This window comes from Rhinolophus sinicus, linkage group LG05 (assembly GCF_036562045.2).
Source record: "Rhinolophus sinicus isolate RSC01 linkage group LG05, ASM3656204v1, whole genome shotgun sequence".
Classification (NCBI taxonomy): Eukaryota; Metazoa; Chordata; class Mammalia; order Chiroptera; family Rhinolophidae; genus Rhinolophus; species Rhinolophus sinicus.
Window position 1 is genome coordinate 92337515 of NC_133755.1, and position 12331 is coordinate 92349845.

A 12331-nucleotide genomic window follows, 5' to 3' on the forward strand; every position below is an offset into this window, starting at 1 on the left:
GCAGTATTGTCCAGAAAGGGTGGCAGGAAAGTTTCTTTTTGCTGAAATTCAATCTGTTCCTAGAAAAAAAAAAAAAATGCTTCTAATACTGGTTGGCTGGACGTCATTCTTGTGCTTCTTTCTGCTGTAATATCATTTTAGCTCCTTTAATGTCCAAGATGTTACTTTTACATTTGGTCTTCTTGCCTCCAGCCTTAGCCTGTCGGCCTTCACACGGCTGGCTGCCAGGGTAATGTTTTAAAACTGCAAATCAAATCTATCACTCTCCTACTTAAAACCCTTCAGTGGCTCCCCATTGCCTGTTCAAGTTCAAATTCCTTAGCTTAGCAAACAAGCTCCTCAGCTGTCTGTCCTTGTTACCTTTTAAGCCATTTCACGCACGTCTCCTATCCCCACGTACCCTGGACTCCAGCTATTTCAAACTGTTTTTCAGGCCACAGTCTTCCAAGCCTCATGCATTTGCACATATAATTCCTTCTACCTGGAGTGCCCCAGGGATATGAATGGGACAGTGACAGCATCTGCTGCACAGTGCAAGGGGGATCAAAAACTGAAGTGCTGGGGTGGAGGTGGCATTGTCATCACAGGTGTCCGAAAATGGTCTCTTGAGAAGGTGACTTTGAGCAAAGGCTGAATGCTCTAAGGGGATGAGCCATGCAGATATCCAAGGCAGAAGCAGTGCAGCTAGAAAGAACAGCATGTACAAGGGCCCTGAGGTGGGAAGGTACCGAGTACCTGTTAAGACTACTTGGAGCGGAGTGAACGAGGAAGGCGTGGGACAGCCAGTCCCCTGGCTGAGGACCGTGGGGCTCTTGAACAGAAACAATTCCCACCTCATTTCTGTGGCCCATGGTGCTAGTGTGACGGTGTGACCCCGAGGAGCCAGAGACATGGCTGTGAAATGCTTGGAGGCTTGAAATCACTTTGCTTATGAAAGCAGAACGGGTCTAAAAGCTGATCAAAAAGTGTCAGGCTCTAGACTTTACTTTCTTCCAACCTATGTCCATACAGTCTCAACAAAACTATTTCAGGATTTTTCACCCTGGAGACCGAAAAAGGAAACCAGTTTGAGGATGCAGTAATGCTTAGGTCCAGGACTGGGTCAGTGGTCCTCACACTTAGGGGCCTCTGTGGGGTGTTTAGTTTACATCTGACCTGTAATGTTCTCAAAAGCAATTTATTTTGTCACTTTTTTCCCCTTCCTATTTTACCGAAAGTCCCAGAAATATCATAGATAGACCTTCTTTCAAGCATTTGGATAAAATTGGGAATTAAGTGGTCATAACTTTTCCCGCCTGCTTTTTTATTGTGGTAAAATATATACAACGTAACGTTTACCATTTTAATCATTTTTAAGAGTACAGGTCTGTCCTTCATCCCCACTGTCCTTCTCCAGAAGCCCTCAACCTCCCCAACTGCAACCTATACCCATTAAACACTAACTCTCCACTCCCCTCTCTCCTCAGCCCCTGGCAACCACCAGTCTCCTTTCTGTCTCCATGAATTTGACCATCCCAGGAACCTCACACAAGAGGAATCATACAATATTTTGTGTATTGGCTTTGTGACAGGCTTCTTTTACTTTGCATAATGTCTTCAAGATTCATCCATGCAGCCTGTGTCAAAATATCCTTCCTTTTTAAGGCTCAATGATAATTCCATAGTTTGTGTATATATACGCATATATACACCCCATTTTGTTTATCCAGACCTCCATCCATGGACACTTGGGTTGCTTCCACCTTTTTGCTATTGTGAATAGTGCTGCTCTGAACATGGGCGTTCAGATACCTGCTTTCACTTCTTCTCCCCTTCTTTAAAGGTACTCTTTGGGCAGCCTACCTTTTGGCTGCTGGAATCAGTTTCTGGGCCTGCCCTTCTCCCTTCCCAGCTACTTTGCTTTATTAACTTGATTGATGATGAACAGCCTTCATTAGCTCAACCCTCAGCCACTAGGAAATTAGAGGCTGGATAATTCACACAGAAGTAAAGGGTGATGACTTTTCCCGTGTCACTCCTTGGGAAGTCACTAATGGTTTCAGGGCCCCCTGGGCCAGCTCATCCCACTCCGTGGCTGAAGACTGCACTGACCTCGCAGGCAGCTGACCTAAATGCACTTGACTTTGAACAAAAAAAGATGCAAATTGAAAAAGAAATTTACATTAAAAAAGTTCACACACTTTCAAAATACAGGAGGCCCAAAGATGAGAGAGAATGGAGCAACATGGATGAGCGCTGGCTTGGGAGTCAGCCAGCTGCAGATCAGAATGGGGTCCCCTTAGCCGTGGGCTTTGTCCAAACTATCCGAACTCTGAGAACCTCAGTGTTTCCATTTGCAAATGGGTAGAGGGTCATTGTTGAGTAACACTAACTGGGTCTTAGTATATTTTAATTACCTGGGTGATTTAAAAACACAGGATGCCTGGGCACCATCTCTGGAGATCCTGATTTAATTGATTGTGGGGCATATGTAGTGTTTACAAAGCTTCCCAGGTGATTTTAATATACAGTCAAGCTGACAGAAAATGTTCACAGGCCAAGGTGACAGAAAATGTTCGCAGACCCTCTACAAATGGTAGCCCTTCTTCTCAGCCCTCTTCCCATGCCTGCAAAAATTTCATAATGCACATTCTGTGCCTCACATGGAGTAGCCCCCGGCATCAGCAGCCTTGGTTCATATCCCAGCAGGGTACTTAACATAGCTGAGACTCAGTTTCCTCAACAGGAAAATGGGATTAAGAAAATAATCCATTTGTTTGTCTTGTTCCTTTGTTGTTTTCAGTTTTAAATACCATGTATCAGTGAAATCATATAGTTCTTGACTTTTTCTCTGACTTATTTTGCTAAGCACAATAATCTCAAGATGCACCCATGTTGTCGCAAATGGCACTATTTCAAAAACTCATAGACACAGTGGCTACCAGGGGGTGCGGGGGAGGGAGGTAGTAGATGAGGGTAAAAGGGATCAAATATATGGTGATGGAAGGAGAACTGACTCTGGGTGGTGAACACACAATGTGATATATAGAGGAGGTATTACAGAATTGTACACCTGAAATCTATGTAACTTTACTACCAATTGTCACTCCAATAAACTTTAAAACAAAAACAAAAAACAACCCAGAATCTACCTCATAGTTTTCCATGAAGATATGAAGAGCGAATTTAGCACATGGCTTGGAGATAGGAAGCACTTGGTAAACGTTGGCTCTTATTGTGAGAATGATCCGTGTCAAGTCAGCAATCCCCTTGTTTCTACTGCAGCCAGCCCTTCTCACCCACTCCAGAGAAACCAACCCTCCGCTCCCCTGTGGGGCCGGCCAACTCCAGCTCTCCTGCTGAGCCATGTTCCTGGGAGATGCCTGGTGAGAACTTGGGATCAGACTGAGTCAGAGGAATTTGTAGACTTGACTCACCAGGTCTTAAAACCAGAAGATTGCCCTGTGGTTCTCATGACGTTCCTGGAAAATAAAAGAAGCGAATACTATTGGGCTGAGTTCATCAGACACTCACCCCTTCCTTTTGTGTGTCGGGCGTTCCGAAAGGAGCAGGCAGAAACCCTGCCAAGTCTGAACCATCAAAGGCAAGGGCCCGGCTACAGTGCTGAGAGATGTTGCTTCCCCTGCAGACAGGTCTCGTCCTCTTCCCACAGACTTCTGCTTCTCTGGCTCCCCAAGGCTACCCGGTTTCTCCTCCCTCCAGGTTCCTGGGAAAATGTTCCCAAGGGCTGCCTCTGGTGAGGTGTGTCAGAGCTGAGCTATGCTGGAGGGCTGGGTGTACGCTGGGAAGGGGCCACCCAGACTCCAGAGAATGAGAAAGGGAGAGTTCCCCTTCTAGAGCCAGAATTTTTGGAATTTTGTAGTGAAGCAGCAACCAGGTAGGGCACCCATTTCTTTGGTGTCTCCTTTTCCCCATCCCTTTTAGCTTTGCTGCTAGTAAGTCTGGGATGTTTCCACATCCCAGCTGTCTGCAGAATCTCCCTGGCTGCACCTCCAGAGCTGTGATTCTAACAAAATCCACTGTATTTTATAATTTCTCACCTGGGACCTCTGAGCTTCCCTCTCTGCTCCTGTTCTGTCTACCCCTGGTGAACTTTTTTTTTTTTTTTTTTTTGGAGGGGGACAGGACTTTATTGGGGAACAGTGTGTACTTCCAGGCTTTTTTTCAAAGTTTTTTTGTGTCCTTTCAGTCTTAGTTGTGGAGGTGTGCAGCTCCTCCCCAGTCAGTTGCCATTGCTAGTTGCAGGGGGGCACACCACACCATGGACTTGAGGAATCAAACTGGCAACCTTGTGGTTGAGAGCCCATGTAGGAATCAAACCGGCAGCCTTCGGAGTTAAGAGCATGGAGCTCTAACCACCTGAGCCACTGGGCCGGCCCTGGTGAACTTTTCAAAAATACAAAACGAATCATGTCACCACTCACCTTGATGCTTAAAACTTTCCCAAAGCTTTCCATTGTTTTTCGGATAATGGCAAAACTCTTTAACAAGTGCAACAAGGCCATGTGTATCAGGATTTGGTTTGGCTGTGAGTGACAGAAAACCCACTTTAACAAAGGTTTGAATAGATGAGATTTTCTTTTGTCAGTTGAACTAGTGTTAGCACAGCAGTTCCTCAGAATTATCAGAGACTCAGTTCTTTACTCTATCATCCTTAGCGTATGGTTTCCACTTCATGGCCCAAGAGGGCTGCTTGAGCACTGGCCATTGCCACCAAATCCCAGGCACAGGAAAGAGGAATTGTACACAGCACTTCTACTTGTCTCGTTCTACCCAGAATTTAGTTACATGGCTATCACGAGCTGGAAAAGAGGCTGAAAAAGGCAATCTTTATTCTAAGTGATCATGGGCCAGCTAAAAAGGAGAAACAAGAGGAGAATGAGTATTGGGTGACAGCTGACGGTGTGTATCATACACTACATCTCCTGACCCCTACTCTCCTCTTGAGCTTCATTTCACCTCATGCTTCCTTCTCCAACTGTCTCCACTCCTGTCACACTGGCTTTCTCTAGGAGTCTCACATATCTGCAGTGCTCCTTCCTGCCAAGGGCCCTTGCTCACACTTCAGTATTTTCCTTCTCTCTTCCTGCATAACTGCTCATCCTTCAGAACTCTGCTCAAGCAGCATTTCCTTGGGGAATCTTCCTTGATTAGATCAACCCCCTACTTTAGGTGCTTATAGTATACGGATTGTGTCACTGTTGCAATTATGTATTTGTTTGTGCAGTTACTTGATGTTTCTCTGCCCTGACAATGAGGTCAGGGTTTTGCACACTATGAAACATTCTGTTAGGCATGATGTCGGTGCTCAATAAATATATATTGAATGAATTAATGAATAAATTTAGCTATTATCTAATATACTAAAATAGAAGCTAGGACTCAGGAAATGATTTTTCTGTGCAAATGGTGGACGGTGACCAGGAGGGCTAGGAGATGAAGTAGAGTTGGGGAGAGTTCTAAATTATCCGTTCAGATTGAGTATGCTCTTGGTTGTGGTGGAGGAAACACTGACCTGGAACTCAGGAGACCTATTTTCTGGTCTCAGCTGAGCCCCCAATAGCTGGACCACTGCCTGGAGACAGTGAGATGTGGTCAGATGCAGGATGTATTTGAAGGCAGAGCCTACAACCATTGCTGGCAGATTGGATGTAGGGAGTGAGGGAAACAGAGGGTCAAAGATTAGTCCTGAGTATTTGGCTGAACAAATGGATGGCCATTTACTGAGAAGGGGAAGACAGTGAGAAAAACAGGTTTTAGGGAGATGATCTAATGGGCTCACGTGCGAGTGAGTCGCAGTTTCCTATAGCTGGCTGGCCCTATACTGTATATTTCAACTCTTCCACAGGCATCCCCCAGAAAAAGCCCAACCCCAGGCTTTGGTGTTACCACGTGGGTGTAAAAAAGTCGTCCTTTCAAGGTGCTTAGCTGCCAGCCAAGAAATGATTCAGCCTGACTCAGCAATAAGATTGAACAGAAAGCGGTCAGAAGACCTTGCCCCGCAGGTTTGGTAGGAAGCAGCCGCTTTCCACTAAAGATCCGCAATGGGGCCAGGAATATCCATTCATGGTCACTGCAGAAATCTTTCAAAATTCAGAAAAGTATAGTCCCATTACATGCCTAACATCTTCATGTATTTTCTCCCGATCTTTATTTTACACAGTTTTCTATAAGCCGTTGAACTCATCCACATAACACGGTTTGGCAGTTTCCTTTGCTCACTAAACAGTAGAGCACATGTTTCTAAATTGCTTTCCAGAGAGGATGTACAGATCTGGTCTGCTATAAATAATGTATTTGTATGCCTCTCCCTTGGCAATCTTGTCAGCAATGAGTATTAGCATGAAAGCACTTCGAAAATGTTACAAGTGAAAAATAGCAATTCATTATTCATAATTCATAATTATTTCAATTCATAATCATTATTTTAATTTGAAATTCTTTTATTTCTAGAACGAACGCTTCTCAAATGCTTATTGGTTATATGTTTTTTCAACATATATTTTTCAATATGTATTTCAACTCACAATTCATTATTATTTTAACTTGTAATTAAATATATCCTTAATATATATTTAATATATGATATATGAGTATATATTTAATATATAATGTACATTATATATATATATATATATATATAATGCACTTTCAAAACTGACTTTTGCAAAGATATTTGTAGGATGGTAACAGGAAGCAGAACCACTGAAATTTAGTTAAACGTCATCTTCCCCATCTCAGGAAGTAGCATTGCCCCCAAAAGGTCATATGTGTGAGGGAGAAATGGTGGTATCAATGGGGAGAGAAGGGAGTGCCAGGGGTAGAAAGTTTGGACTTGATTATTGGGTGAGCCAGGTTCACACGCTGGCTTCTCAATTGAGGGTGAAGCTTCAAGCTTTACGACCAAAGCAGTGCTAACTAACTGGTGAACATCTGCTGTGCAGCTCGTTTGGATTTCTGCCCCAATCTGATCTGCCAGGAGGGTTTTGGTATCTGTGGAGAGACCACCTGAGAGCTGATGGCCCGGTCTGCTCCTGCAGGGTCGGGACTCTGTCTGGTTCGGCTGTGTCTCCAGAGCCTAGGAGAGCATCTCACACACAGCAGGCCCTCAGGGCCTATTGGTTCTGCGACTCAATGATCGGGAGCCTGAGTAAATGACTAAGAGAGAGGACAGTCCGTTCTCTGTTCTGTTCTCAGCTGCGCCACTAACCAGCAAGCCCCTTTCTCTCACCGGCCTCCATCTCCACATCTTCGTGGTTCATCCAATGATAGCAGAGATTCCTTTTAACTCTGAAGTTCTGTGCAAACACCAAACCCATCTTTGCCTTAGCTTCCTCTTCTATGATGCAGGAGGAAAATACCGACTTCCCGTAAGGTTGCCAGGTAAAATATGGGACACCCCATTACATTAGAATGTCAGTTAAATGAGAAATAACTTTCTTAGTATGAGCATGTCCCAAATAGTGCATAGACTCCATAAATAACCGACGCACCGAATGATTAAACAACACACAGCTGGGTCAGTTTATTGCATTTGGAGCTGTGTTTCTGGACACAGCATCATCTGGATGATGACTATATGGGATTCATTCAACAAGTATTTATTGAGCATCTACTCTGTGCCAGACACAGTTTAGGCCCTGGTGACACAGCAGAGAATGAAATAAGCAGTGTCTCTCATTTCGTAGGGCTTACATCCTAGTTAACAGAAAACTACGTAAAACATCAGGTGCTGATCATTCTCAGGAGACTAACAAGGCAGGATAAGGGTCAGAGACCGTTCGAGGGGGTGAAGGAAAGAATTAAGGAGTCTGATGAATCGACCCTCTGCACCTGAGAGCCCCAAACCTCTGCAAAGAGCTGTGTTGGTAACAGCAAGACCCTGATACTATTTCATAGCAACCACCGAAGCGGCATAAAAATCACATCATTGATTCTAAAGCTTTTGTTCCAAGTCAGGGATAAAATGATCAGTTGCTTGGATGCAAGAGACCTATAAATTACTTAGCCCAGATTTTAGCTGAGCTGGGGCTGCAACAAAGTTTCCTGACTGACAGGGGGAAGTTCTGAGAGGTGATATTCGTGTTAAAAATGTGCTTCTGTTTTCTCAATTCTATTTGCCAGTCTGGTTGGGGTGAGTCCAGACAACTTGATGTCTCTTGAAACTGTAGCTGAAACAACAGCGAAGGACTTTCCTCTTGAAGAAATCTTCACACACACACACACACACACACACACACACACACGCCATCCCAAGCCAGTGTTCTCTGGTTTCTTTGCTGGAGATTATTAAACTAACAACAGGAGAGGCCACCTCTCTTATTTCCCTGGCAGCCGAGAGAGGTCATCAGCACCAATACACTCTCTTCATGATCATATTAGGTTTCCGGGTGGCTCCTCTATATCTGGTTACTTTAGTTCCTACAATCATGAATCCTATGCTCTGGGGACAGAGTCCCAGAGAACAATTTCCAGGCTCTCGGCCTCATGTAGAATGGTGCTGGCTTGGGTAGTAGATGGCCATCAGCTGTGCCTAGTTGGCCATCAGCTGTTACCAGTTAGCCATTAGCCACTAATATAACTGCTGTGGCTACACTAGGGGGTTGGTTGGGTTGGTTGGTTGGCAGAGAAGTGGACGGTGGATTGCAGTTAGCAAGGGGTTGGTTGGTTGGTTCGTTGGTTGGCAGAGAAGTGCACGGCAGGTTGCAGATCGTGTGGCTCCTGCTTCCTATGTCTCCAACCCAGCCACCAGTGAAACTATAGTGGTAGGACTCCCCTATCTATGGCTCCATTGGTGCTCCTTTTTGGCCTCACCATATCCTGTGTTCTGGTGCAGGGAGCGGGGACAGAGACCCCACATGACATACGCTTTATTGCCAAGCTTGTCTATTAGGTCTACACCTTTGCTACCCAAAGTATGTTCCCCAGACCAGCAGCGTCCTCATCACCTGGGAGCTGGCTGGAAATGCAGGGTCTCAGATCCCACCACTGACCTGCTGAATTACAACCTGCCCTTTAAAAATGTCCCAGGGAAATGACATGCACAGTAAGGCTTGAGAAACCCTGCCCTAGAACATTCTGGTGCTTGCCTCTATTTCATGACACATGTGAGACTTCTGTTTGATTTCGTATAAAGAGCTCTTGTCTGCTCCAAGAGTTGGCTGTGTGAAGCTCATTAACATCTTTCTCAAGTAAAACCAGATCAAACAGTTGGGAAAGTTGCTCTTTTATCATTTTCAACTCACAGGAGTTATGTACTGAGACGTGTCTGCGATTCTTGGTCTACACAATAAGACCACCACAGCATCCTGAGGAAATAAAGCTTTGGTGGAAGAGAGGCCATTCTGTGAAAGCCAACAGCAGGAAGTACCCATGGCACTTCTATCAGAGAAGTCTGCAGGCACATTGGTGGCTTCTCCTCAAACGTTGTCCCTCAAGGAACATTGCCTCCCTGGTCCCATCAGACATAGTTCCCAACCACACAAACTGGACATGCAGACATCTGGGGCCCGTGAGCCCTGTGAGAACGTTGTTGGGCGCTGAAGTCAGGACAGCTGAGGGAACAAGCTCTCACCAGATGATTAGGGCTTCTCTGAGTCTCAGCCAAATGCAGATGAAGGAACAGCTCACCCATGACGAGTGGGAAGAGCACACATGTTCACATGCAATGGGGGACGTGTTTACTCATTGACTCTTTAATCATGTCACTCTCCCCTGTATAATAAGGTGAGGTAATCAAGCAAGTTCTGCCTTTGAAGGGCTCAAACCCAGCAGGTCAGGGCATAAAGGTGGGCACCTAAATGGACAATGCAGAAAGCCGAGAGCAGACACGCTAGCTGGAATGGGGAGAGAGGCCTCAGAGACTTGGCTCCAGTAAATCTCAGAAGTGCTTCTAGGGTGAGCGTGGACCATCTATCCAGAGACAGTGAACAGGGTACCTGAGACAGCAGCGTTAAGGTCGTTGGCACTGATGTGGGTCCTTTGATCTGAGGTTGGTAAACCTTGCTACTATACCCAGTCACAAAGAGCTGCCACTCATTTTCTCCCTGGAGGCTCAAGAGATTAAGTGCGAATGAACAAAGGTAGGTTTGTCAAATGCATCCAGGTCTTGAGTACTGCCCACTGTGAACTTAGATCAATGCTTCAGGTTGATGACTTTCGCAGGCAGATGGATCGGTCCTGGATGGGTCCCAGGGGAGGTCCCTGGACTCAACCGTCTTGTACAGATGGGGAAATGAAACCAAGCCCCCAAGGTGGAATGGGACTGGCCAAGTTTCCAGGGCATGTTCTGGCAGAGCGAGAATCAGCACTAAGGTCTCCTGGCTCTGGGTCCCAAATTCTTTCAACTTCCCCTGAAAGCTTCGCTTTGCTGGGACAGTGGAGGGAGCCATCTGTTTAACAAACACGCTTCTGCTTCTGAGAAGAGTGGGGAGGGCCCACCTTTCAGTCTTTACCTACTGTCCTCAACAAGGTTGCCTCCAAATAGGTTGCAACTCCTGCCCCTGCCTGAAGGTCCCTCTGTCTTCTCAGGAGTGGGGATGGAGACCCTCATTCACCAGGCTGTCATGTTGGGCTCTGTGGTCCTTCCTGCCTCCGGATTCCTAACCTCAGCTCCACACCATGCCCACTTTGTTCTTGTTACATTAATTGTTCATGGAACCCTCTCTTCCTCACTAGATTGCAAGTCTGGGGGTAGGAAATAAATCTCCACCTCCTTACTCAGTTCTTTAGTACCTCATATGGAGCTGGGCATACGGTTGACAAAAAAGTGCCTGAGTGACCCTTTCTCCTTTCTTCCTTGGCAGATTCAGAGCCCAGTACCTTGGACTCCCAGTCTTCCACCACCTTGTTCCTCTCCTCGGAGGAGCCCGGTCCCTCCACCGCCGCCCTGCCCTCCCCCTCCTCCTCCTGCGAGCCCCAGGCGTTTTCCCCGGGCCCTGCTGTGCTGCCCCCACTGCTGCCGCCTCCGCTCCCCTCGGCGCCTCCTGGCTCCTGCGCCCCACGGCGCTCCGGCCTCTTCTCCGTCGTCGCCTCTTCCCCAGAGGCTGCCCCGCGCCTCGTTGACTGGCTGCCCGGCTGCCCCTCGGCCACCCCTCCTGGAGTCCGGGGGGATGATCGGGAGCGGCCGACGCCCTCCCAGGGCCCAGAGAGGGGCTTTGCCCCGCGCCGGGGTGCAGCGGGCCGGGAGGAGGGCGCCGAGGACCCAGGCACCTCTCCACCGCCCTGCGCCCCACCCTCCGCTCCTGCGAGTTTGGAAGCCAATGTCGGGGACATCCTGGTGGAGTTGCGGACGATGAACGGCCACCTGGATGTCATAGCGAGGGCCCTCACCAAATTGGCCTCGTCCCTGGGTCCTCCGCCCCAGTCTCTGTCGGATGCCCCGGATGCCAATTAATGGGGTTGCCACCGGACTGTGCCACTGAGCAGTGCTCAGTAAAAGGATCCTGGAGGGTACCGGGCATCCCCACCTGTCGGTCGCGCGGGAACCAAGCAAACCCAGCAGAAGAGGGTATTACTCTGCTCAACCTACTTAGGGGAATGGACCTCCCCTCGCAATTCCGTCTGAAATGATGGCACTTCTTACACCCTCTCCTATGTGTGAAGCTGTTTCTCAGCGTTCTTACAGCTGCCCTCCTCGTCTGTGCTGTCCTGGCCCTTCACATGTCCTTCTCTTGTTTTGGAAAAGGCCTTGAGCTCCTGACAAGAAAAGTGCCCCAAGACAGCGGTGGAACCCTGGGAAAGATGCTCAGAGAAGCCTCGGTTCACATCCTACATCTGTGACTTCAGAGTGGCTGGAAGGCAAGTGCAAAACGTATTACAAAAGCGGCCATAGCTCAAGGGCGGCTCCAGCTTTTCTCTCTCTCTTGAGTTGTTGATAGTGTATCTTGATCTCTGGTGACATTTACACATTTCTTTTTAAAAATAGTTTGGGAAAGTTTATTTTTTCTCATAATCACATTTCAAGACATTTGGAAAATAGAGAAGTGAAAAGAATCTGATGTATTTGGAGAAGGGTGGGGTATTTAAGGCTTTCTTATGAATAAGAAAGTATTTTGTGTAATAAACAAAATTTTTATATGTATTGTCTGGTGTTGGCCTCTCTTTGCCACATTTCTTCCTTTGTGCGCGTGCTCTTTCTGTTCTTAGTTACTTCCAAACTCGCCTTTATCTCTGAGTCTTATTTTAACTACTCTCATGCTTGTGAAGAATAAACTTCTAAAGTTTCCATGATTCTTTTCTAAAACTCCCAGATCTCCCTTAATTTGATAGAACCACCCCTTTTCTCTGGATTGGAGCAGAAACTGAGTCACAGAGTGACTGGCAATACAGA

General features: G+C 46.7%; 1 protein-coding gene across 2 annotated transcripts in view; it reads left to right on the forward strand.

The window, feature by feature from the left end:
- The window catches only part of RUNX2 (RUNX family transcription factor 2), a 234823-nt gene extending 222809 nt beyond the window's left edge, over positions 1 to 12014 (forward strand). For both annotated transcript variants that reach the window (XM_074333024.1, XM_074333027.1), the window contains one exon: positions 10806 to 12014. In XM_074333024.1, coding sequence (XP_074189125.1) covers positions 10806 to 11395 — 590 coding nt within the window. In that variant the 3' untranslated portion in view covers positions 11396 to 12014. The remainder of the gene's footprint in view (positions 1 to 10805) is intronic.
- Positions 12015 to 12331: the final 317 nt, after the last annotated feature.